Raw genomic sequence first — 27,288 nt, forward strand, 5'->3', positions numbered from 1 at the left:
GTGGCCCGTGCAGAGCAGAGGCAGGAGTGGGGTCGCCGAGGGCAGGCCTTGGTCTACGTGGACAGTTTTAGGCACGTGATTTATAATACTTTGTGGACATCTAACAGGTTAATAAAATATATATTATATAAATAGATCTCCTACTGTACACACTGCTCTCTTGTGCAGCCACTGTGATCTCATGCCCCAAACTAAACTAAAGGAGAGCCAGGCTGAACCATGATGTCCAGACCCCTCCCTTTCACACCCCAGACTTGGCATCTCCACACTGGAGGAATGAGGCGGGATGGCCAAGAATATTGCTTCTATAAAGCCCATATTCTGCAAAGGTTGATGAGTCACCAAAATACAACATTTAGCCAATGCCTACCAGAGTGGGTACACGCAGCAAATGGACAAAAAGAAAAAAAACAGAGCAAATCCTCCATCTTTTAATGTGATAACTTTCCACATCCTCTCAACGTGGAGGCACAAAGGAGCTTGTCTGGGAAGTTTGTCTGGAGTGTGCAGAAAGGTCAGGCTGGACTGCCTGTCACATCCTGAGACCACACTAAACCTTTATAAGCCATTGTCTCTGACCTGTATTGTAGCCTGAAAAGTAAAGCAAAGTGAGTCAAACCCCTGGCTCCCACTTCCTGTCCCGCTGCTCCCCACACCCATCTTCAAGGACCCCTCCCACCACAGTCCCGCCTCCCGATGAAGCGCAGAGCTTCCGGAGTAACTGCAGCCTCAGCAGGGCCGGTCCAGACACGGCTGAGTCCTGTGCTGCCCTGGAGGAGGAAGGTTCCTGGGATCCTGCTGCCCTGGGACTTGGGATCCAGCCTCTCAGTGCAGATGGATGGATTGTTCAACTTCACAAACTTCCGGTCCCTTCCCCTCCCCAGCTGCCCTTGGTCTAGGGAGGCTCATGCTTTGCTTCAACGAAGTGAGGAAACCACAGAAATACCCATGGCCGTGGGGCTGTGACCAGCAATGGCTGATTAGGGCAGAAACTGTGAAGCGTCACTGTCTCAGCAGAAGAAAGCAGGACCCCACACAGCCTGGGGAACGGCTGCCCACCCACTCCTCGGTGAAGACCATGGCCCTGGCGAGGCCCCAAGGTGCTTCTGAGAGATGAACGAGACACCTCAGTCATGGCACACTGGGTGGTGCGCTTCCCCTCCAAGTCCTGTCTTTGTTTTACACAGTCATAGGAAAGAAATAACCTCATTGCCCAAATCAACCCTGGAGGAGATGCGTTACTATATACATTTTTTTCTTTAAAAAAATTTTTTTTTTTTTGGTGGTTTTCTTAAAAAAAGCCTTTGAGTTGCAGGTCAGGTGAGTTGGTTCTGGAAGTACCGGAAGTTCTGTTGGTATGAGAGAAACTTGTCTACAGGCAGGTAAACCCAAGTTTGCCAACAAAGGCAGTAACCCCAGCGGCCAGCTGCTGCTGCTGCACGAACGGTGAGGAGGAGGAGGACACCATGGACATGAGTGGAGGCTGGACGGGACAACGCAGTGGACACCTGCTGATGCTCTAACACGGGGTTGGTGTCACCTCTGAGAAGAGTGAGGTGAGTGGGGATGCTATACAAGAGGGCTGTACAAACTGGGCACTGGATAGGTAGTTCCTTTGGTGGTCAAGGTGGCTCTACCTGTCCTTGAGCTCTCGTGTCACTCGCTTGGTGATCCGTCCACACATCAGACCAATCAGGAACAATATACAGATGCTCCCACTGATCACAGAGAGAATGTAGTTCTTAGACGGAGATGTCATTACTTGCATGGCAAGATCAGAGAAGCCATCTGCTGGGGCCACCTAGAATGACACAGGGCAACATGATTCTCTGAGACAGCACTGGGCTGGTGGCAGTGCTAGGTCTAACTTATCCCTCTCAGTTCCTAGTTTAATTTATGTCTTTTCTTTTGGAGAGGGAGGGCAGGAGATAAGAAAAATCAACACAGAGCTACAACTCTTTTTCCTGATCATAAAACTATACACACGTCTACTGCACAAGATTAGAACTACAGAAAGAGACAAAGTGGTGCAGTCACCCACGATTCCATCACAGTGATCACCACTAACATCACAACACTGAAGATGTGCCGGGCTCCCCCTGCCCTCGCTCATTTAGTCCTCACACCAAGCCTAGCAGTCAGATTTCACCACTCCCATACTCTGGATGGAGAGTCAGTGCCCGGGGGTGAGCATGGTTAAATGACTTCTTTTTCTTTTTTCTTTTTTTTTTTTTTTTTGGAGACAGAGTCTTGCTCTGTCGCCCAGGCCGGAGTGCAGTGGCACCATCTCGGCTCATTGCAAGCTGCGCCTCCCGGGTTCATGCCATTCTCCCGCCTCAGCCTCCGGAGTAGCTGGGACTACAGGTGCCCACCACCACGCCTGGCTAACTTTTTTTGTAGTTTTAGTAGAGACAGGGTTTCACCGTGTTAGCGAGGATGGTCTCGAACTCCTGACCTCGTGATCCGCCCGGCCTCAGCCTCCCAAAGTGCTGGGATTACAGGCATGAGCCACCGCGCCCGGCCTGTTAAATGACTTCTACAAGGCCACAAGTTCTTCTATCTTTTGATTTATGCTCTTTAACTGCATTTGCTCCTTTTCTTCTTTTTTTTTTGAGGCGGAGTCTCGCTCTGTCGCCCGGACTGGAGTGCAGTGGCCGGATCTCAGCTCACTGCAAGCTCCGCCTCCTGGGTTTACACCATTCTCCTGCCTCAGCCTCCCGAGCAGCTGGGACTACAGGCCCCCGCCACCTCGCCCGGCTAGTTTTTGTATTTTTAGTAGAGACAGGGTTTCACCGTGTTAGCCAGGATGGTCTCGATCTCCTGACCTCGTGATCGGCCCGTCTCGGCCTCCCAAAGTGCTGGGATTACAGGCTTGAGCCACCGTGCCCGGCCGCTCCTTTTCTTTAAAAAAGAGAAAAGCTGAGACTGTTTTGTACATTCTATATTTTGTAAATTCAATTTTTTTTTTTTTTGAGACGGAGTCCCATTCTGTTACCCAGGCATTGTGCAGTGGCACAATGTCAGCTCACCACAACCTCTGCCTCCCGGGTTTAAGCGATTCTCCTCCTTCACCCACACGAGTAGCTGGGACTACAGGCACACACCACCATGCACAGCTAATTTTTTTGGTATTTTTAGTAGAGACGGGGGGGGGTTTCACTATGTTGGGCAGGCTGGTCTCGAACTCCTGACCTTGTGATCCACCCGCCTCGGCCTCCCAAAGTGCTGGCGTGAGCCACCATGCCTGGTCTTGTAAATTCTATATTTTTTGTAAATTCTCTATTTTGGCTTTTTTTTTCACTGAGTTGGGGTCTCACTCTATTGCCCGGGTGGGCGCACAGTGGTGTGATCACAGCTCACTACAGACTCAAACTCCGGGGCTCAAGGGATCCTCCTACCTCAGCCTCTTGAATAGCTGAGACTACAAGTGCACCACCATGCCTGGCTAATTAAAAAATTTTTCTCAACCAGGTGTGGTGGCTCACGCCTATAATCCCAGCACTTTCGGAGGCCGAGATGGTGGACCACGAAGTCAGGAGTTTGAGACCAGCCTGGCCAACATGGTGAAGCCCTGTCTCTACTAAAAACACAAAAACTAGCTGGGCATGGTGGTGCTCGCCTGCAATCCCAGCTACTGGGGAGGCTGAGGCAGGAGAGTCACTTGAACCTGGGAGGCGGAGGATGCAATGAGCCGAGACTGCACTAGTGGACTCCAGCCTGGGCAACAGGGCGAGAATCCGTCTCAAAAAAAAAAAAAAAGTTTGGTTTTTTTTGTAGAGATGGGGACTCCCTATGTTGCCCAAGCTGGTCTCGAACTCCTGGGCTCAAGTGATCCTCCTGCCTCAGTCTCCCAAGGTGCTGGGATTATAGGTGTGAGCCACTGACCCAGCCTGTATTTTGACTTTTTTCATTCACCTTTTTTTTTTTTTTTTTGAGACGGAGTCTCGCTCTGCCGCCCAGGCTGGAGTGCTGTGGCCGGATCTCAGCTTACTGCAAGCTCCGCCTCCTGGGTTTAAGCCATTCTCCTGCCTCAGCCTCCCGAGTTGCTGGGACTACAGGCGCCCGTCACCGCGCCCGGCTAGTTTTTTGTATTTTTTTAGTAGAGATGGGGTTTCACCGTGTTAGCCAGGATGGTCTCGATCTCCTGACCTCGTGATCCGCCCGTCTCGGCCTCCCAAAGTGCTGGGATTACAGGCTTGAGCCACCGCGCCCAGCCCATTCACCATTATATTATAAGCATTTCCCACATCAAAAACAATGTGCAAGCCGAGACCAGTCTGGACAACATAGCCAAGACCTTGTCTCCACAAAAAAATTATAAAATTAGGCCGGGCGTGGTGACTCAAGCCTGTAATCCCAGCACTTTGGGAGGCCGAGACGGGCAGATCACGAGGTCAGGAGATCGAGACCATCCTGGCTAACACGGTGAAACCCCGTCTCTACTAAAAATACAAAAAAAACTAGCTGGGCGAGGTGGCGGGCGCCTGTAGTCCCAGCTGCTCGGGAGGCTGAGGCAGGAGAATGGCGTGAACCCGGGAGGCGGAGCTTGCAGTGAGCTGAGATCCGGCCACTACACTCCAGTCCGGGCGACAGAGCGAGACACCGCCTCAAAAAAAAAAAAAAAAAAAAAATTATAAAATTAGCTGGGTGTGGTGGCATGCACCTGTGGTCCCAGCTATTCAAAGACGATCACTTGAGCCCAGGAGTTGGAGGCTGCAGTGAGCCATGTTCGCATCACTGCACCGTAAACAAGACTTACACTGACAGAATATATTTAACCGTCCTCCACTTGTGGACATTTATAATTTAATGTCAGCTAGTTTTCATCCTCAGTTTTCCAATGCTTTCCCTAACGGACCTCAGTGGTAGCCTGCTATGGCAGAATCGGACCAAAAGGGTCCCCAGGCGCACATGGGCCCATTCTTTTGCGTCCTGGCCCGGCTGCTGAGATGGTGTGGCTCAGAGGCATCTGGGCTATTTCTATGCTCATATCATGTACACAGAACAGAGTAGGGAGGCGTGAGATGAATGAGATTTGAGCTCCAATAGTTGCCAACACAAAATAAGCCGTGAATTACTCTGAGTCACTCCGAAGCAGTAATACACAGCTCAAAGGAGTGGATACAATGAGGGAGAATGAAGTAATGCAGCATCTCCTGCTGCCGCTTCCCTGAGCCACTGGCTTCAAAGGCAACTTTCTTCCCTTGGAAGAGGGGTGAGGAGAGTGTTGACTACTGTGACAGACGGGCCCTCCCCGGTACCTTCCTGCTATTGAGCGATGAAGACTTTCTCTGATTGTTCCTCTTGCCTTGTTATCCTTGACTTGGAAGTACATGGGTGATAAAATTGGTCAGGAAGGAGGGGTGGTCCTGGGATTACTCTCTTGATCTTAGGCCACTACAAATGTCTATCCCAATATGAGTTGATACAAAAGCATGGATCTAAAAACCAGAGGGACTCTGGGCAAGTCATGACCTCTGAAGTCAATTTCCTTCAACGTAAAGTGAGGAAATAGTCATTCTACTCACCTCACAGGGTTTCAAGGTTCATATGAGGCAATATGTCCACCAAAGTGTTATGTAAACTACAAAGCAATGTATACACGAGAAGAACTGTTATTCTTCTCACTGAGGCTGAACTTCTGTAGGAAAAATTTCCCCTAGCCCAAGTCTCCCTGGGTATCATACACATTCATGAGTGTCCTACGGTCCCTCTTCATCCCCTTCTTATGTTCCAGACCAGATGAGTATTGGCCTCATACATGTATTTTTCTCCTGAAGACTGTAAAATGATAAAAACAAGCTTCAAGATAGGCGAGGCTAGATTTCTTTCTTTTGCCATGAGCGTGACATCTCTTTTCTCTTTGGGTGACTCACTTTTCAGAAGTGAACAGTGGGCAAACTGAGAAAGGAGTGACCCTGGCAAAGCCATGCAGACAGTCCGACGTACAGGGAGATGGCTCCAGGCTCATGGACAGCCAAGGAATTTTAAAAGTACACTGACCACGTTTTCAAACACACTTATTGCTAGCCTCACAATAAGGACAAGACCAGTGCAATATCTAGGAGAGACTGGACAACCACAGCGAGGAGAGCAGCATGGCCTTTGCTCAAGGATGACATGCAAATTGATGAAGTGTTCCATATTTTTAAATTTTTTTAAAAAAGGAGATTCTCTTGGTCATTACCTTTGCTGCGTAACTCCACATTTCAATCCGATCATTGAGGCGCTTTTTACACTCGGGTTGTAACCTCACCCGCTTATCCTCCAGTGCTTCCATGAGACAGGACATTTCTGTGGGAGGAAACGAATAAGAAGAACCTGAAATTGTACAGAATAGAGACATTTCTGTAGAGATGGGGAAAAGGGTACACAACCACCAGAGAATTCAGATCTGTAGGCTCAACAAAGTTAAATACATACTAGGAAACTTGACCCAGGATCCAACAATGGAGAGAAACGATATATAACCTCCAGGGTTGGCGTCCAAAGCCTCTCTTAAAACCTCCTTATTTTTAGAGCCGGGTGTGGTAGCAAACACCTATAATCCCAGATACTCAGGAAGCTGAGGCAGGAGGATCCCTTGAGCCCAGGAGTTTGAAACTACAATATAGTAAGACCTTGTTTCAAAAAATTAAAACGAAAACAGCTGGGCATAGTGGCTCACGCCTGTAATCCCAGCACTTTGGGAGGCCAAGGTGGGTGGATCATTTGAAGTCAGGAGTTTGAGACCAGCCTGGCTAATATGGCAAAACCTTGTCTCTACTAAAAAAATACAAAAACGAGCCAGGCATAGTGGTGGGTGCCTGTAGTCTCAGCTACTCAGGAGGTTAAGGTGGGAAAATAACTTGTACCCAGGAGGTGGAGGTTGCAGTGAGCCGAGATCGTGCCACCACCCTCCAGCCTGGGCGACAGAGTGAGACTCTGTCTCAAAAAAAAAATAAAAAATAAAAACAAATAACTTCTATTCATTTTATTGGGCATACGTGGCTCAGAAAGAGCTTTCACACCTGCCTTGGCTCCCTCCTCACACAGAACCTGTCTACTGAGTTCACTGTGGCCACCTGGAAGTGTATGAAGCTGTCTTTTAGTTTGGGCACCAGGAAAAAGACCATGATGATGACTTTAACTTCTGCTTCCCTAACAAATACCTCAACTCTCCCTGTTCATCACATCTTTAGCTCTGGTCATGACGAGGTCAGTTCAGACTTGCAGGTTTATTCCTAAATTCATGATGCCATAAAGGCCTAGTTTTGGCATCACCCAAGTCCCCAGGGAATGCTGTCTATGACTGGGCTACAACTACAGACCACAGTAGCTGCAACTGATGTCTAATAGGGAATCTTTGCTCTTCCCAAGAGAGTTCAGACAGGATCAGAGTGAACACAGACTTACGACGCCCGCGGCCAGGGGTGATGGCTGCACAGTGGTGTTTAATGTCCAGAGCACAAGCAGTATGAAGCACCGGATCAACAAAGATGTCTGCTTTGCTTTCTTTCAGCATGTTTAAGACTTCCTGGAAAGGGAGGGTCATTGCGGACAGAGCTTTTGAAGGGTAAATGCATCAGATCTGTTGTCTGTAAATACTTCATATACAAATAAACAAGGGGGGAAAGTTGAGGGCTAACAACAGAGACCACTTTGGGACAGGTTGCAAGGTGGTGATGATGTACAGAACGCAGATGAGTAACTACCTTTCAGAGATACAAAACTGTGTGTTTAAAAAAAGCAGGGAACTGTAAGTGACTATAAGATCAGATTTGGGTTTTGGCATTCCCATATGTCATGTCATATAGTTTTAAAGTACCTAAATGTTAATATTTTTATTGGTGTGGTACAATTACTGTGTTACTTTAAGAAATATAAAAACGACGGGCGGATCACGAGGTCAGGAGATCGAGACCATCCTGGCTAACACTGTGAAACCCCGTCTCTACTAAAAAAAAATACAAAAAATTAGCCGGGCGAGATGGCGGGCGCCTGTAGTCCCAGCTACTCGGGAGGCTGAGGCGAGAGAATGGTGTAAACCCGGGAGGCGGAGCTTGCAGTGAGCTGAGATCCGGCCACTGCACTCCAGCCTGGGCGACAGAGCGAGACTCCGTCTCAAAAAAAAAAAAAAAAAAAAGAAATATAAAACATGAAATCTTAAAATCAGAGTAATATGCTATATTAAAATTCTCAATCAGGACTGGGGTGGTGGCTCATGCCTATAATCCCAGTACTATGGGAGGCCAAGGTAGGAGTTTGAGACCTGTGTGGGTAATATAGCAAGACACCCATCTCTATAGAAAATTTAAAAAAAAAAAAATTAGCTGGGCATAATCGTGTGCCCTGCAGTCCTAGCCACCTGGGAGGTTGTGATGGCAGGATCACTTGAGCCCAGTTTGAGGTTCAGTGAGCTATGACTGTACCACTGCCCTCCATCCTGGGAGACAGAGTGAGACCCTATCTCTAACAAAAACAAAAAAATTCCAGTTAGATAAAGACATATTTGTTTAAAAATGTTCTACTTTACCGTTGTCCTCAGAAAAAAAAAAAAACAGAATGGACAGGGCATAACATCTACTACAAGAGCAATTCTTATTTGTGTTTATAGATGTCCTGAATGAGAGAAATATCAACACGATGGAACTGAAATCAACTCTGCAGATTCTCCATTTATACATAATGGAACGTTGGGAGGTAATGATAGGCCAGAAATGTTTCCATAAATAAAAGTTAGTATGCTCCAGACAAGACTCTAGTTCCTATAAAACAATAGTGAGAGAAATCAAAACCAAAAACCAAAGGCCAAACAATATTCTAAAATCCGCCCCAAAGTTACATGGGATCATGTGATGATAAAGGAGGCAAAGGAAAATATACGGATCTAGCTTTTGACCACTCCCACCATTCCTCAGAAATGTGGAATCAGGAACATTTTTAACAGATGAAAAATTCACACACAATATTCCCAATGATTCCATAATGACAGCAATGAAACTCCTTTTTAAAAGGTTAATTTTGGCCAGGCGTGGTGGCTCATGCCTGTAATCCCACCAGCACTTTGGTAGGCCAAGACAGGTGGATCACGAGGTTAGGAGATTGAGACCATCCTGGCTAACACAGTGAAACCCCGCCTCTACTAAAAATACAAAAAAATTAGACGGGGTGGTGGGCGCCTGTAGTCCCAACTACTTGGGAGGCTGAGGCAGGAGAATGGCATGAACCCGGGAGGTGGAGCTTGTAGTGAGCCGAGATAGCACCACAACACTCCAGCCTGGGCAACAGAGCGAGACTCTGTCTCAAAAAAAAGAAAAAAGTTACTTTTTTAAAAAAGATCAAGTATATTATTTCATTTTCAATTTTGCAAGATAGTTTAGTGATCATATTTTGACAAAAAAAAATCTTTTTCTGAGATGGAGCCTCACTCTGTCACCAGGCTGGAGTGAAGTGGTGTGATCTCAGCTCACTGTAACCTCTGCCTCCTGGGTTCAAGTGATTCTCCGGCCTCAGCCTCCCGAGTAGCTGGGACTACAGGCGTGCGCCACCACGCCCAGCTAATTTTTGTATTTTTAGTAGAGATGGGATTTCACCATGTTGGTCAGGATGGTCTTGATCTCTTGACCTCGTGATCCAGCTGCCTTGGCCTCCCAAAGTGCTGGGATCACAGGCATGAGCCACCACGCCTGGCTGACAAATGTTTTTATATAACATTTCTGAAATGAACTAGTTTTAGTTTCACTGATTTCTATGAATGTGGAACATTTACTGATTGATGTATTGCTACTGGCATTTAGGTTTGGTATCACACTCACGGTGTCTTTAAACAACGATCTAGTCATGGGGATGAGACATAGTCATGTAATCAGTACACGTGAAAAGAATATTCACATTGTAGGTAAGCGGTCAAGACCAAATGAAAGTTTGGTAAGAAGGAACAGCAAGAAAAGAGCGCTGGGCAGAAGGTTTAGATTTTTGGTTTTATTACCAAGGTAGGCAGACTACAGCATTAAAAGGAAGAGGAAAAAAAAAAAAAAGAAAATGAAGCGAGGAAAACAAGGTGGCGGTGTTTACCTTTTTACACAGTTCTGTTTTGATCTTGAGCAGGTTGACTTTGAGGCACTCTTCCACCTGACCTGTCTGCTCTTGGGCTGCTGCTTCTTCAGCACATAGACTGGAGATCTGTTCAGGAGACAAAAAAAAAACAAAGCCACCCCACTGAGCACAGAAATGAACCGATAGTTTCTTCTTCTTTTTTTTTTTGTTTGTTTTTTGAGACAGAGTCAAGCTCTGCCACCCAGGCTGGAGTACAGGGGTACAATCTCGGCTCACTGCACCCTCTGCCTCCCAGGTTCAAGTGATTCTCCTGCCTCAGCCTCCTGAGTAGCTGGGACTATAGGCACCTGCCACCATTCTTGGTTGATTTTTCTTTTCTCTTTTTTTTTTTTGAGACAGAGTCTTGCTCTTGTTGCCCAGGCTGAAGTACAATGGCACAATCCCGGCTCACAACCTCTGCCTCTCGTGTTCAAGCAAATCTCTTGCCTCTGCTTCCCGAGTGGCTGGAATTACAGGTATGTGCTACCACACCGAGCTAATTTTGTACTTTTAGTGGAGACAGAGTTTCTCCATGTTGGTCAGGCTAGTCTCAAACTCTTGACTTCAGGTGATCGCCCGCCTTGGCTTCCCAAAAGGCTGGGATTACAGAGCATGAGCCATCGCACCTGGCCTGATTTTTATATTTTTAGTAGAGATGGGGTTTCGCCATGTTGGCCAGGCTGGTCTCAAACTCCTGACCTCAGGTGATCCTACTGCCTTGGCCTCCCAAAGTGCTGGGATTACAGGCGTGAGCCACCACACCCGGCCCTTACTGACAGTTTCAAAAGCAGATGAGTCTAGTGATTCCAATCAGCTCTGGACACCGCAGGATCTGTGCCCCCTCTTCACTGGCCTACTGCTGTTTTACAAGCCGGGGGCAGTAGCACTGCTATCACCAAAACCCTTGGTCTCTCAACATGTCAGTTTGATGATCCTCCCACACCTGTGCCAGGGCTCATCTCAAACAGCTTCCTGGTGGGTTTCATGCCCCTCCTCCTGTATTGGATGCCAGGCTTCATTCTTTTTTTTTTTTTTTGAGACGGAGTCTTGCTCTGCCGCCCAGGCTGGAGTGCAGTGGCCGGCTCTCAGCTCACTGCAAGCTCCGCCTCCCGGGTTCACGCCATTCTCCTGTCTCAGCCTCCCGAGTAGCTGGGACTACAGGCGCCCGCCTCGTCGCCCGGCTAGTTTTTTGTATTTTTTTTAGTAGAGACGGGGTTTCACTGTATTAGCCAGGATGGTCTCGATCTCCTGACCTCGTGATCCTTCCGTCTCGGCCTCCCAAAGTGCTGGGATTACAGGCTTGAGCCACCGCGCCCGGCCAGGCTTCATTCTTCACAAGGACTGGCACACAGAGTAGAAAATCAATAAATGTATCTTTACACTGTCAACAGTGAGACTTGAGTCAGATCTCAGGACTTGTCAAAAAGAAGGCTGCTACTTGATTCCACAGGAGCAAGGTTATATATAACCAAATAAAATACTAAAAGCAAATGCTTGACATTCACATAGGTTCGGGGTCAAACCAGACTCAAAACTTGAAAGTGTGCACATACACATACACAGAAGTTGAGAAACATAGCCCACAGCAAAGACAAAAACGTTAACTTTCTTTGGACAGTTTTATGAGTGAGCTTTTTTGTAATGGCTTTTGCTATGAGCTCCTGAAATATGTTGAACAGGGTTCTCTACAAGGCCTTTTCTAGCTAAGAAGTCCAATAATTTCCAAAGATGGGCACTTTCTTAAAGCCATTATAGAACTACTTTTTTTTCTTTTTTTTGAGACAGAATCTCTCTCTGTCACCCAGGCTGGAGTGCAGGGGTGCGATCTCGGCTCACTGCAAGCTCCTCCTCCTGGGTTCATGCCATTCTCTTGCCTCAGCCTCCTGGGTAGCTGGGACTACAGGTGTGTGCCACCACACCCGGCTAATTTTTTTTTTTTTTTTTTAGTAGAGACAGGGTTTCACCATGTTAGCCACGATGGTTTCAATCTCCTGACCTCATGATCCGCCTGCCTCAGCCTCCTGAAGTGTTGGGATTACAGGTGTGAGCCACCGCGCCTGGCCCTTTTTTTTTTTTGAGACAAGAGTCTTGCTCTGTCGCCCAGGCTGGGGTGCAGTGGCACAATCTCAACTCACTGCAACCTCCGTCTCCCGGGTTCAAGCGATTCTCCTGCCTCAGCCTCCTGAGTAGCTGGGATTACAGGTGTGCGCCACCGCACCTGGCTAATTTTTTGTGTTTTCAGTAGAGACAGGGTTTTGCCATGTTAGCCAGGCTGGTCGTGAACTCCTGACCTCAGGGGATCCACCCTCCTTGGCCTCCCAAAGTGCTGGGATTACAGGAGTGAGCCACTGTGCCCAGCTGGAAGTACTTTTATCTTTCTGGCAAGTCTTGGGTTTACCATACAGAATAAGGAGAAGGGAAGAACAAATTTACACAGAGAGCTATAATGAAAGAACACCCTTGTTCAACAGAGAAATATGGAACAACGCTTTAGAGTGTCAGACTGACGCCAAGTTGAATTCAGTGTTATAGAGAACAAGAACGCAGAACATGGAGAGCCTAGAAGATGACCTTCAATTCACCAGATCATTCACAGCTGAAGGGAGAGAAAGTAAACAACTTTTCTCCAATGGAAACTTCTCTGAGCAGCTCTGCGCATAACCAGTTTTGCACGCAAATCCCACCTCGTCTGAGCAGTGCAGCTGGAGCTGAGGATCCAGGCGGTAGTCCAGGGCCGACTCCTGGATAATGATTCGGATCTGGTCTTCGCAGTCTGAAGACAGGCGCTGCATGTGACAAAGGGAGGATACATGGGCTCATCAGAAAATGAAGCTTTTGCAGGACATGAAAAAAACAAAAAAACAAAAAGAACAAGAAAAAACAAAACACCTGCTTTTGATCTGGCCCCTTAGCCCCGCAGGTTCGGGAAGATATGAAAACGGTACTGGGAAAACAGGAGCAAGCTAGGGATTTCAAAAGAGAAAATTCCCAGAGGCTCCATAAATACACCTTTGTGGAGAGCCCAGGCCCGTTTACCTGGTCAGCATATCTCAGCTTGAGGCAAGAGATGACTTGTCCTTCTAATTCTGAATCATCCTTGGCCTTAGTCAGGATACCATGACAGAATTTAGGAATGTCAGCTTTACAGGCTTTTCTTAGCATGGGGTTTAAGCGGTAATCTACAGCAGAAAGCAGTGAGCATGTGACAAAACATTCCACCTGATTCACACATTTTAAGATATCCACCTTCCTAAAGGGAGCATATCATATCAAGGATCATGACTACAACCATGGATTTGTCTATTCAATAAACATTTACTGAGCTCTCACTACCCGGTTTTTAATCAGCAATATGACTTAGTTAACGAGTACTTCTGGAGGTCCTCAGGAATCTTTCTACTCTGCAGGGTTTTGTGGGGACTCCAATACTCTAATGAGTCCTCAGAAAAATCAAGGGGACATCAGCAAACTTCCCCATAACAGATATTTTTGAGAACACTGAGAAAGAAATACAATATCCAACTCACTGTGACCATTAAGTTACGAGGTCTTCCAACCCAGAGCTGAAATGTCTCTGTTCCAAACCAGATTACCCGTACATTCTCCTGGCACACTCATGAAGTTTTATTGAATTTCTAGATTTTTCTTTCCAAGGAATGCCGGCCCTGATTCCTTCTAAACGTTCTTCAAGGGCAGTTTTCTGGTTCTTGTGGCCTCCTCTCTCCCCTGACTCTCCCTCCTTTTTTCTGGATGCTCCTCAAAGGTGGAAGTCCTCCTGCTAACAGACTCCTCCCTTAAAATCCGCAGGCAACAAAGCCCTGGGAGTTTGACTGGATCACTCTGCGGCCACTGAACTCCAGATGCTCCACGGGGCCAGGAGGGCCAAGCCGAGGTCTTACCTGTGTTCTGGGTGATCTGGCGCTTCGTTATCATCTGTTTGCACTTGGGATCCATCAGTTCACTGTTTTTATTTTGCTTCAAGCACTGTAACATGGTTTTAGAATCTGCTTCTGGACAGAATCTCTGCAAAGAAACAGTTTTATACAAACAGCTATCCAAATGTGGCGATTAACTCCATCTGTGACCACTTTTTTTTTTTTTTTTTCTGGAGACAGAGTCTTGCGGTGTTACCCAGGCTGGAGTGCAGTGGCACAATCTCGGCTTACTACAACCTCTGCCCCCCGAGTTCAAGCGATTCTCCTGCCTCAGCCTCCCGAGTCAGCCTCCCGAGCAGCGGGGATGACATGCATGCATCACCACACTCAGGTCATTTTTGTATTTTTTTTTTAGTAGAGACGAGGTTTCACCATGTTGGCCAGGCTGGTCTTGAACTCCTGATATCAGGTGATCCACCCACCTCAGCCTCCCAAAGTGCTGGGATTACAGGAGTGAGCCATCGCGCCTGGCCACTTTTTTTTTTTTTTTTTAAGGCCAAGTCAAGTGAAGCAATGGGAGTGTAGAAGAACAAATAAATCTGTAAGTAACTGTGATCAATTAGTTGTAAGTAGCACTGCACTTGGACCAGCCTGTGATCACCCTTAACATTTATCCGAAAGCTGATGAAAGCAGCAGCCTGAAGGCATCACGTGGTACCAGAGGAGCAGCTAGGCCTGAATATGCACCCCACCCCAACTTCCCCTTTCTTACTTATTCTCTACTATTTCTCACATTTCTTTCTACTGCCTCACTGGTTCTTACACAGGATTGGTTCCCTATCTAGTGGGTGATGTAAAGTTAGATGGCATCTCAGGAACTTACTTATTGTTTAAGCATGAATGTAACACTGTACCAGGTGGCTGTGCAGCCCTCAAGTGCTATCTACCCAACTCCAGTGGGAAAACCTAGGAATTCTCCACTAACCAATGTGAACAAGGATGTGGGGTAAGGACCCATTTGGTTCATCTTAACTAAAGGGCTACAATCCTTCCAAGCAGTAAAGGGCAAGGGTCCTGTACTGTACACTTACTGATGTCCTTTAATTCAGGGATCAGTTTTGGACTAGTAATAAACTCCATCTCTGTTCTGCTAATCCATGTCTTCAAGTGTCACAGTGTCTGATAAACTCTGGTTGAGACACTTGAGCATCGAGCCTCTCTTCCTAGTTCTGTTTCTAGTTCTCTAAAGTGTGTGATTACAATCTGCTGACATCTTGTTATGGAGACATGGATTGCTCACTGACTTTTAGAAAATTTTCCAAAGCTCTTTCAGATCAGAGCCTGACATTTCCATTTCTACATATGACTCAATTTCATCAGGCCAATTAAAAAGACTTACACTGTAACTTTCAAAATTCTCTCTGGAATTTATTTGATAGTGTAAAAAGCAGTATTTTATTTTAAAGGAAAGCTGAAATAAAGGAGCTAGAACCTTTAAGTTTTTTAAAAAAACATTTTCTTCTTTTTTGAGACAGAGTCTTGCTCTGTCACTCAGGCTGGAGTGCAGTGGTGTGATCTGGCTCACTATAGCCTCCGCCTCCTGGGTTCGAGTGATTCTCCTGCCTCAGCCTCCTGAGTAGCTGGGACTACAGGCATGAGCCACCACACCCGGCTAATTTTTGTATTTTTAGTAGAGATGGGGTTTCACCATGTTGGCCAGGCTGGTCTCGAACTCCTGACCTCAGGTGATCTTCCTGCCTCGGCCTCTGAAAGTGCTGGGATTACAGGTGTGAACCACCGTGCCCGGCCAACCTTGAGTTTAGTGTACGTGTGGCGAGATCAAGGAACGGACATCTAGGTACTTAGGTCAGCCCTGCTGCAGGGAACATCTGCTGGAGGAGAGAAAGAAGCAAAACAACCCGTAGAACAGAAAAATCTTCTGAAAGTGGCAGATGGATGATCAGGACACTAGATGGTGACTTTCTCAGTATAGCTACCATGAACTGTCCTCAAAACCAATCATTTACTTATTGCACATCCATTTACTTGTGCTTCAGGTCACAGTAAGGTCAGTTATCCCAGTTCTGTGGTTTCCAAACTTGAGCCTGCATCAGAATCCCCTGGGGAGGCTGTTAAGACGGGCTTCGTGCTCTAATCCCAGAGTTTCTGATTCAGCAGATCTGGAGGGGGGCCCAGGAACCCACAGGCTCCCAGGGGGTGCTGCTGCTACTCATCTAGGGACCACGCTTTGAGAAAGCTGAGCCTGAGGAAGTTGCTGCCATGTGCTTTGTTGTTTTGCTGTTCACCCGTGCCTGGCCTTTGGTGTCAGCCCCTCACCTTTATCATCTGCTTGCAGACCCTCATGAGGGTGTAGTCTAGCTCTGGGTCCATCATCTCTGTCTCCTGCAGCTTAAATACTTTCTGGTGGCAGCGGGTGCTTAGCTGCTTCTTGTTTTCTTTCAGACATTCAATAATCTATGCCAAAAGAGTTACAGTCAAGTTAAGAGATGTCAGGGACTGCTCATCCATGTGTTCTAATTAAGTATTCAGTTCCAGTGTGCCTCCCATTTCTCTATCCATTTCTCATTCCCAGGCAATAGGAATCAGGATTTCCTCACCAAAGATAAGGATTTATAACCTTACAGCTGACAGCATATCCAACTATATAAAAACTCAGGATGACCAGCAGGCTGTGCTGGAGTCTAATGGAAAAGAAACACACCCAGGATTTCTGGTTTCTTCTGCCTTCCAGAGCTGCTCCTTGTCCAGATTCCCTCTGGAGCACACAATAGGCTCTCTGCATTTTCCCAGAGCTAACAGCTCCAACTAGACAGTGGGCACAAACCAGGAGGTTCAATTCAATCCACTATTTACCACCTGAGAAAGACTACTGGATGCTAGATATGAATCAGACCCAATTCTCAGCCTGATAAAATCACAGTTGCACATGGCAAACTTATGTAAACAAGTAACTATGATTAAAAAAAGATGAGCTATCACTCAAAATACAAAAGCATAAAATGTCATGAGATGAATTTTAAGACAGTGAATTAAGTATATCCTGAAATCTTCCCTTCCCTAAACCTTTAAATATCATGAAAAGAAGGAAAGCAGATGGGAAGGTGCAGCAGCTGGGGCTATAGTAGGAAGCCATAAGACTTCTGGGAAATCCTCAAGGCATGGCCAATAATCACTAACTAGTTGAGGAACACTAAAATCATAAGAAAGATGATAAAGAAAATGAACTAAGTAGTCAAAAACTGATGGAAAGGGGTAACAGAGCAATCAAAACAATTTTAAAATATATTAAAAATCCTCAGAACAACACAGAAGGCAAGAGTAAATAAGAATCAAGAACACGTAGTTATGAAAAGAAGCAATGAGAAAGCTAGGAAATGAAAAGCCAAACCTGATTGGTGGTCTCTCTAGAGGAGAATGGACAGAGCTGAAGAATAAATTATATGTTGGGAAAGAGAACTGAGGAATTACCTAAAATGCAGTACAAAGAAATGAAAAGTACCAAAGAAAAAGTTAAAGAGACATGGAAGATGGACTCAGATGCTCCAATCGTCTAACAGGAGTTCCAGAAGGAAGGAAAGGGAAAGCAATATGTGAAAGAGCAATGATTGAGAATGTCCCAGAACTGAAGGAAGACATAGATTATGAGACTGAAAGAGCCAACCGGAAACACACACAAAACAAAAACCATACCTAATCACATCACACTGAAATTACAGACCATTACAGATAAAGAGAAGACTCTAAAACCTATCAGAAATAGATTAACCACAAAGCAATGAGACTTAGACTGACATCAGACTTTGCACCAGCAACAGTATGATACAAGAGGACGATGAAGTAATTATCTCAAAGGATGAAGCCCCATGGCAATGCCCGTAACTAGAAGAGGTAGCCGAGTAGTAAGGAGAATTTTTTTTTTTTTTTTTGAGACGGAGTCTCGCTCTGTCGCCCAGGCTGGAGTGCAGTGGCCGGATCTCAGCTCACTGCAAGCTCCGCCTCCCGGGTTTTTTACGCCATTCTCCTGCCTCAGCCTCCCAAGTAGCTGGGATTACAGGCGGCTGCCACCTTGCCCGGCTAGTTTTTTATATTTTTTAGTAGAGACGGGGTTTCACCATGTTAGCCAGGATGGTCTTGATCTCCTGACCTTGTGATCCGCCTGTCTCGGCCTCCCAAAGTGCTGGGATTACAGGCTTGAGTCACTGCGCCCGGCCAGGAGAATATTTTTTTAAAAATCACTTGTTTGTACTTCACTCCTGGCAATTCTGGATAGGGTCCTGTTTCTGTGTATTTAAAAAAAAAGTATCCTAGGCCGGGCGCGGTGGCTCAAGCCTGTAATCCCAGCACTTTGGGAGGCCGAGACGGGTGGATCACGAGGTCAGGAGATCGAGACCATCCTGGCTAACAGGGTGAAACCCCGTCTCTACTAAAAAATACAGAAAAACTGGCCAGGCGAGGTGGCGGGCGCCTGTAGTCCCAGCTACTCGGGAGGCTGAGGCAGGAGAATGGCGTGAACCCAGGAGGCAGAGCTTGCAGTGAGCTGAGATCCGGCCACTGTACTCCAGCCTGGGCGACAGAGCGAGACTCCGTCTCAAAAAAAAAAAAATAAAAAAAAAATAAACAACTGCTGTGCAATGGGAACACAGTGAAGAAACAGTTAATTTTGGAGGTGCAGCGCATTGAGAATGCTACAGAGGAGGAGGCATCTGAAGGATCATTAGGAGTTTACCAGGCAGACAAGGTAGGGAAGGATGAGGTAACCTGAAAGGAAGAAAATGAATTAGCGAGGAGTGCAGGTGAAGAACTCAGGGAAATGCAGCCTGATGTAGCTTAAGGAGGGATGATTAGGTTGGAAGGGATGAGATGGGTCCTGTCTCACAGCAAAAAATTAATGACTAAAATGTTACTTTCTTATGGGCACCAGCTTTTGAGAAAAGATTAAATGTTACCTTCACATTACTTTTACAATTAAAAAAGAAAAGCAAAAAGTTACCTGAGCGTTGCCATACTGCACAGTGGAACAGTAGTTTTTGATGTCACTCTTGCAGGCTTCATATAAGTCTGGCTCCAGGCGGATGTCCTCTGTCTACATGAGGGAGCCAGCATGGAAAGGTGAGTTTGATTTAGGCTGGAGATGTCAAATGTTCTATATACTTATTTGTTGATTGCATCTTGTCTAGTGACTCTGGCTTCTACACAGCAAAGTGGCCTTGCAGCAAGAGAATCAGGCTTTACTTTCAATTCTGTCACCAACTAGCTACATGGCCTTGGACCTTCTTTGCAAAATAGAATGCCAAGTCTACTCTGAAACACCTGATCCAGTCCTTCACAGGACTGCTGAGATGTGAAAATCACTTTGGAAAGTCAAAACCATCAATAAATGTTGAGTTCTACTTTTTTTTTTTTTTTTTTTTTTTTTTTTTTTTTTTTTTTTTTTTTGAGGCGAAGTCTCGCTCTGTCGCCCGGACTGGAGTGCAGTGGCCAGATCTCAGCTCACTGCAAGCTCCGCCTCCTGGGTTTCCGCCATTCTCCTGCCTCAGCCTCCCAAGTAGCTGGGACTACAGGCGCCCGCCACCTCGCCCGGCTAGTTTTTGTATTTTTAGTAGAGACGGGGTTTCACCGTATTAGCCAGGATGGTCTCGATCTCCTGACCTCGTGATCCGCCCGTCTCGGCCTCCCAAAGTGCTGGGATTACAGGCTTGAGCCACCGCGCCCGGCCAGAGTTCTACTTTTATTATTACTTTAATGAAAGAGCTAGGCTCAAAGTTAGGGAACCAAATCTTTCAGCTTGAAATAAGTCTCTCTTTTTTTTTTTTTGAGAATCTCGCTCTGTCACCCAGGCTGGAGTACAGTCGCACCATCTTGGCTCACTGCAACCTCCATGTCCCGGGTTTAAGAGATTCTCCTGCCTCAGTCTCCCAAGTAGCTGGGATTACAGGTATGTGCCACCATAGCTAGCTAAGTTTTGTATTTTTAGTAGAGATGGGGTTTCGTCATGTTGGCCAGGCTGGTCTTGAACTCCTGACCTCAAGTGATTCGATGACATTGGCCTCCCAAAGTGCTGGGATTACAGGCATGAGCCACCTCGCTGCCCTGTCTCTTTTAGTACAGGCAGGGGTTCATCACGTTGGCCAGGCTGATTTTCAACTGCTGACCTCAAGCGATCCACCTGCCTCGGCCTCCCAAAGTGCTTGGATTACCTGCATGAGCCACCGCACCCAGCCCCTGAGGACACTACTGATCCAGTTATTGGATCACATGCTTAGTTACAGCCTGTCTTACAGCTGGACTTCCAGTTATATGTGGGAAGAAAAGTTTTATCATTCAAAATCAAAAGAATGACACAGGAAGCTAATGGTCGTATGGTAAAACTTTTGCACAGGAATTCAAGTCTTAACCATCACAGTAGTGGATAAAATGCCTCCCCTTTGCCCTAGCCTCTCCCCAGCTTTCCAAGACCTGACCCACTGTGGTTTCTGGGAGCAGAGGCTGGGACGCATTACCATCTCCAGCTCCTCCACGCGGAGCTGCCTGCGGCACTTCAGGGACACCCTGTGCTCCTTGGCTTCCTGCAGAGTGTCGTTGCGCACGGTCGTGCTCAGGCAGATCACCACGTCCACCCTGCAGGTGAAAAGAGAAGCTTGAAGCTGGCTGGAGCCTCACGAGGGCAGATGGCCTGAGAGCCAGGCTGCGGGGGGTGGTGGTCATACCATTAAAAATTCAAGATGTCCTTCTGGGGAATGTCTTTCCTGTAAGGCTTACGGTTTTTTTTTTTCCAGGGTGCTAAAAGCTGCATTTTGACTTGGGGTGTCATGAAAGGCAGGCAGCAGCGTGAAGACTGACTACATTCCTGACGGAAGGGGAAGCCAGACAGGGCACATGTGTGCAAGGACAGTTCAACATGTGTGTTAAAAATATGTGACCACAGATGAATGCTGATCTTAACTCTAGGACTGTACCTTTGATCTACTGTGAAACTCACTCCTGAAAGGTAGAGAAACCTGAGCAAACTGGGAATTTAGTTTATATGAGGGCAAGTGTTCTAGAAATGTCCCTTTCAAAGAGCAACATGGAAGAATTTGGGCAACCACGCTGAAAAAGCTTATCAGTTTCCTCATTAAGACTTAATTCTTAAATGAATAAAGATTCTATTTTTTCACTAAATATCTAACCCAATACAAAAACTGCTCCACCTTAGACGAGATGACATAACGGGATGATGCAGGGAAGAAGTCAGTTCGCCTCTTTCACTCACACTGCACCCTGCTTCTCTAAGTACACAATCCAGCCCTACTTCATCAGTTAGATGGCTTAACTGGAAAAATTAAAAATTAAAAATGCTCCTTTAGCCAATGGGACCTCCAGGTGAGAACTACCATCGCCAGATGCTCTGTGCAGACAGTCCGAGTGTCTGTCATGCTATCAAAGGAGAGATGCAGGAGGCCTCCAGGGCTGACCCCAGCAGGCAGCAGCAGGGCTGCCTGACATCTCGCATACTCATCCTGGAGCTACGAGGGACTTCGGGAAGGTGGAATGAAACAACTACAAGCTACATACTTCTTTTTTATGTTTGGGCAAAGCTTCAACACGTCCTCCTTGCAGGCCATTTTAAACTTGTAAGAAAACCGAAAATCCTTCATCTGCACCTGAAAGATGAAGAGAAAGAAAGTCAGAAGTTTGGTGGCAACTTGTGGTCAGTAGTGGCAGGGGGCACTTTTTCATACAGCTCTCACAAGACCCTGCATGGCTTGCCCCACACCTGAGACATCACGACCTGCTCATCTCTCCAGTACTCCCCCAACAACAGGCCAGCCTGCCGGCGGGCCTGCCTCCCTCCTCCCTCCCTCCCTCCCTCCTTCCTTCCATCTATCCTAAATAAAAATAGGACGTACATTTGGAAAAAAAAAAAAAATTTTTTTTTTTTTTTTTGAAACAGAGCCTCTCTCTTGTCATCCAGGGTGGAGTGTAGTCATGCGATCTCAGCTCACTGCAACCTCTGCTTCCCGGGTTCAAGCGATTCTCCTGCCTCAGCCTCCTGAGTAACTGGGATTACAGGCACCCACCATCATGCCCGGCTAATTTTGTATTTTTTGTAGAGACAAGGTTTCACCATGTTGGCCAGGCTGGTCTCGAGTTCCTGACCTCAGGTGATCAGCCTGCCTCAGCCTCCCAAAGTGCTGAAATTACAGGCACGAGCCAACCACGCCTGGCTGGAAAAAATGATTTTTTTGTTGTTACTGTTGGGATGGAAGCTTGCTCTGTTGCCCAGGTTGGACTGCAGTGATCTCAGCTCATTACAACCTCCGCCTCCCAGGTTCAAGCAATTCTCCTGCCTCAGCCTTTCAAACAGCTGGGATTACAGGTGCGTGCCACCATGCCTGGCTAATTTTGTATTTTCAGTAGAGATGGAGTTTCACCATGTTGCCCAGATTGGTCTCGAATTCCTGGCCTCAGTGATCCACCCACCTCAGCCTCCCAAAGTGCTGGGATTACAGGCATGAGCCACCATGCCTGGCTGGAAAACAATTTTTAACAGAAAAATTTTTATCAGAGGTGCTCTGATGTTCCAAAAAAGGAAGGGATTCAGTCACCATCCAGGCAGCTATGATGGGAAATCGGCAGCCAGGTGTCACTGACCAGCTGGAAGTGGGTGACTCCGATGGCACACTTCTCATTCATGTCCTTCTGGTGTTTGTTCTGTATCAGACACTCCATTAGGTCCCCAGAGTCTATCTGGTTATCTGCCACATCCTGGGAAAGACAGGAAAGACATGCATTTATACTTCATTGGTAACAATTAATGAACAAAACTTGTAGCCCAGTCTGAAATAAATGCAAGCAGGGTTGATTCTAGAAGCCCTCACAAAAAAATGACACACCATAAATCGTAATCAAAATAAGTGTGAGGAATCACAACAGTATACATTCAGTGGCATAAAACTGACACAGCACTGTGTTCCGAATCAGACAAGAATATACGCTTTTTTTCCACTTTCCCAAAAGCAGCTGGCTTTTGGGATAATACCTAACATAGCCTCCCAACTGTCAGATCCTAAAGGTTCCTGGGTATGTTTCACTCCCACAATTCAAGTATTCAGTAAATAAATATGAAATAATCAGAATTCACTCAATATTGAGGTACTAGGAGACAGCTGGAAGGAGGAGCCACTATTACTGCTCACAATTCCTGGGCTGATGCTAACAATTCTTAGGCTGATGTACTGGAATCAACTCTGCCACACTAATGAGGGCTTCTGTGTTCCATCTCTTCTTAAAAAGGGCAACTCAGTAACTGCTGCTAGCCACAAACCTACTTTTACCCACAAAAGTTAATCAAACACAGGTTCCAGGATGGTGGCACCTCTCTCTTGATCTTGTTTACTTTTTCTTTTTTTCTTTCAGACAGGGTCTCACTCTGTTGCCCAGACTGGAGTGCAGTGGCACAATCACAGCTCACTTTAGCCTTGACCTCCTGAGCTCAAGTGATCCTCCTACCTCTGCTCCCTGGGTAACTGGAACTACAGGTGTGCACCACCACGCCCAGTTAATTTTTTCTATTTTTTGTAGAGACAGAATTTTGCCAAGTTGCCCAGGCCGGTCTTGAAATCCCAGGCTCAAGTGATCTGCCCTCCTTGGCTTCAAAGTGCTGGGATTACAGGTATTGGCTACCACACCTGGCCTGTTTATATTTTCAATTGTAACTTGTCAAAGCTGGCTAACACTCAAGAGTAATACATGCTGAAGACAGAGATGAGTCCGAGATACTCAGGGCAGAGTCCCTGTGAATTTGTTTCTGTTTTTAACCCTTGCCCCTCCAGACATCACTTACGTGGCAAAAGTTCTGAATTATGGGCTCACAGGCTCTCATCAGCAAAGCTTCTATTTGAATATCCTGTAGAAGATTAAATATATTAATGCTTCTGCTTTAGAAAGACCTGGGGTGGAGGAGGAGCAGTTTCTCTTTCTGAATCAGTAATATCTGATGGGCAAATAATCTAATATATACTTTTGGAAACGATTCTAGTATTTGAAGTAGATAGCCCCAGAATAAATATAGAACTCCTCCTCTGTTATACTTTGAAAGGCAAATTTTTAGAGGCATATTCCCTTTCGGCCTGAACAAATGAGAAGACAGAATTAAGAAAAGTGAGGTAAAAACCCATGTGGCAATAACATTAGAGTATGCAAAGCCTTTGGAGATTTTCCCAAAATGCTAAGCAGTTCAAAATGAAAACAGGGGTAACTGATATCCATCTTCAGTTTATAAGCTCATAAGCCAGAGCACTGCCCTCAAAGCAGATGCCAAACCACTGTTTCTGGGGAACACATACTAATAATGCCTTTAAACAGAGAAACCCGTGCAACACTAGCTCCTGAAAAAACACCTTCCTTTCAAGAGCTATACACTCAGGGCCGGGAGCGGTGGCTCAAGCCTGTAATCCCAGCACTTTGGGAGGCCGAGATGGGCAGATCACGAGGTCAGGAGATCGAGACCATCCTGGCTAACACGGTGAAACCCCGTCTCTACTAAAAACTACAAAAAACTAGCCGGGCGAGGTGGCGGCGCCTGTAGTCCCAGCTACCCGGGGAGGCTGAGGCAGGAGAATGGCGTGAACTTGGGAGGCGGAGCTTGCAGTGAGCTGAGATCCGGCCACTGCACTCCAGCCCGGGCGACAGAGCGAGACTCCGTCTCAAAAAAAAAAAAAAAAAAAAAAAGAGCTATACACTCAGACTGCTCTCATAAGTCCCTGATGACAATAAGAATGTGAGAGGAGATGACAAAATGAGAGAAGGCAATGAACTTCTGAAAACTAGAAAGCAAAAAAGAACTGGTTGAAAAATGTAATTTTATGTAATGCCAATTTTGACAATTCAAATAGAGTACTAAAAGGTTTAAGACAAAATGATAGTTCCCCACTTCTCTGATTTCTGGCCCCACAAAATAACTTTAACATTTTTAGCTGCCCTCCTCTGTATTTCTAAATAACATCCCAGTGCTTTATGAGGGTTCCTAATCCCTTTTTTTTTTTTTTTTTTTTTTGTAGAGACGGAGTCTGGCTCTGTGGCCCAGGCGGGAGTGCAATGTCACAATCTCAGCTCACTGCACGCTCCCCCTCCCGGGTTCAAGTGATTCTCCTGCCTCAGCCTCCCAAGTACCTGGCACTACAGGCGCCTGCCACCACGCCCAGATAATTTTTGTATTTTTAGTAGAGACAGGGTTTTACCATGTTGGCCAGGATGGTCTTGATCTTTTTTTTTTTTTTTGAGATGGAGTCTTGCTCTGTCACCCAGGCTGGAGTGCAGTGGTGTGATCTCGGCTCACTGCAAGCTCCACCTCCCGTGTTCACGCCATTCGCCTGCCTCAGCCTCCCGAGTAGCTGGGACTACAGGTGCCCACTACCACGCCTGGCTAATTTTTTTGTATTTTTAGTAGAGACAGGGTTTCACCCTGTTAGCCAGGATGGTCTTGATCTTCTGACCTCGTGATCCGCCCGCCTCAGCCTCCCAAAGTGCTGGGATTACAGGTGTGAGTCACTGCGCCTGGCCTCTAATCCCATTTTAAAAATATTTTAGTGGGTTTCAGGATGGAACAGGGATAAACATATGTATTCAATCTTCCATGCTTAGCTGGGAGTTCCCAGCTTTTATGTTCTGAAACACACAAACATTACCAAATGACCTAACTAAAAGAGCAAGGGACGAGAGAAGGGGAATGTGTAGATTGCTCTTGAATGTGACTATGATGTGAAGTACAGCTGCTATTTTTTTTTTTTTTGAGACAGAGTTTTCCCCTCTGTTGCCCAGGCTGGAGTGCAGTGAGCAATCTTGGCTCACTGCAACCTCCACCTCCCGGGTTCAAATGATTCTCCTGCCTCAGCCTCCCAAATACTTGGCACTACAGGTGTGTGCCACCATGCCCAGCTAAATTTTGTATTTTTAGTAGAGATGGGGTTTCACCATGTTGGTCAGGATGATCTCAATCTCTTGACCTTGTGATCTGCCTGCCTCGGCCTCCCAAACTGCTGGGATTACAGGCGTGAGCCACCACCACACAGCTGCTATCTTAAGGGGGAAAGAGAGGCACATCTAATGACTATGATAAATCTAATTCATGAAGAAAACCAAAGGGCTATAGAGAGTGTTGTTCTAGAGAAACGAGGGAACCGGCTCACAAAGCAACACAATATACTTCTTTATAAAGCTAATATGGAGAATCTAATCAGGTTTCTTTTGATTGACAGAGAATCTGCACTCTCAGGAGTCTAGAAACAGAAGAACCAAATGAAAAAGGCCAGGATGCTGACAGCCACTCTCCTCTAATGAGTAAGCTGCATACCACTTACCTCTGACTCTAACTCAGTGAGGTTGCCAACTACATCTCTACACTCCACCACCAAGTCATCCAGATGGTCCTGGAGGCACTCCAGCTCCTGCAAATATAAAGGCAAGCCACTGGCATTTATCAGTCACACACACGAACAAGGGAAGGGGATATCAGTGTCATGACACTTCCCTTTTCAGTGGTCCTCCTTTCTCTTCTTTTTAAAACTACCTCACTGAACAGGACACAAAAGTTTTGCTTAATTCCCCAGACTAAGATTGTTGAAAAGGTAATTACTTGATGGTAATTATGTACCATCAAGTACAGGTTGGTTATGAGGGCCAAGTGGATACAAGAGCCATGCAAAGGCTGGGCACGGTGGCTCATGCCTGTGATCCCAGCACTTTGGGAGGCTGAGGTGGGTGGATCACTTGGGGTCAGGAGTTCGAGACAAGCCTGGCCAACATGGTGAAACCCCTTCCCTACTAAAAATACAAAAATTAGCCGGGTGTGGTGGCAAGCGCCTGTAATCCCAGCTACTCAGGAGACTAAGGCAGGAGAATTGCTTGAACCCAAGAGGCGGAGGCTGCAGTAAGCCAAGATCGTGTCACTGCACTCCAGCCTGGGCAGCAAGACTGAAACTCTGTCTCAAAAAACAAAACAAAACAAAAAAAGAGCCGTGCAAATCCCTCAGAAGGCCAAATCTACAAGTGCAAGGAGAATCAATCTTCAATTGTCCTCAAAGTCTAAAAACCTTATCAGGCCTTGATTCCATTTTTAATCTGTGCTTTGATAATTTGTCACCTCGCATTTTAAATATGCACTTTAATAATGATCATCAGACAAATTCACAGTGAACAGCACAGATTATTTTAAGACTCTTTATTGGCAAAGTAACTGGGGACCAGGGGTCTGGAACACAGGATAGAACTGATAGCTCCTGCAAGTCAGATCTGGGATTCTAACTCCAGTATACGTCAAAAGGGTCCTCTGAAG

At 46.3% G+C, this 27,288-nt stretch overlaps 1 protein-coding gene across 2 annotated transcripts in view; it reads right to left on the reverse strand.

Moving 5' to 3' along the window:
• Positions 1-410: 410 nt before the first annotated feature.
• GLG1 (golgi glycoprotein 1) overlaps positions 411-27,288 on the reverse strand; it is a 154,638-nt gene continuing 127,760 nt past the window's right edge. For both annotated transcript variants that reach the window (XM_033219002.1, XM_033219001.1), the window contains 15 exons: positions 26,315-26,401; positions 23,800-23,862; positions 22,608-22,721; positions 21,528-21,616; positions 20,474-20,591; positions 18,964-19,056; positions 16,290-16,427; positions 13,977-14,100; positions 13,114-13,256; positions 12,762-12,863; positions 10,057-10,164; positions 7,396-7,516; positions 6,188-6,294; positions 1,638-1,801; positions 411-591 (listed from right to left, as the gene is read on the reverse strand). In XM_033219002.1, coding sequence (XP_033074893.1) covers positions 516-591; positions 1,638-1,801; positions 6,188-6,294; positions 7,396-7,516; positions 10,057-10,164; positions 12,762-12,863; positions 13,114-13,256; positions 13,977-14,100; positions 16,290-16,427; positions 18,964-19,056; positions 20,474-20,591; positions 21,528-21,616; positions 22,608-22,721; positions 23,800-23,862; positions 26,315-26,401 — 1,647 coding nt within the window. In that variant the 3' untranslated portion in view covers positions 411-515. The remainder of the gene's footprint in view (positions 592-1,637; positions 1,802-6,187; positions 6,295-7,395; positions 7,517-10,056; positions 10,165-12,761; positions 12,864-13,113; positions 13,257-13,976; positions 14,101-16,289; positions 16,428-18,963; positions 19,057-20,473; positions 20,592-21,527; positions 21,617-22,607; positions 22,722-23,799; positions 23,863-26,314; positions 26,402-27,288) is intronic.

The sequence above is a fragment of the Trachypithecus francoisi genome, unplaced genomic scaffold (assembly GCF_009764315.1).
Source record: "Trachypithecus francoisi isolate TF-2019V2 unplaced genomic scaffold, Tfra_2.0 Lachesis_group10, whole genome shotgun sequence".
NCBI classification, from domain to species: Eukaryota; Metazoa; Chordata; class Mammalia; order Primates; family Cercopithecidae; genus Trachypithecus; species Trachypithecus francoisi.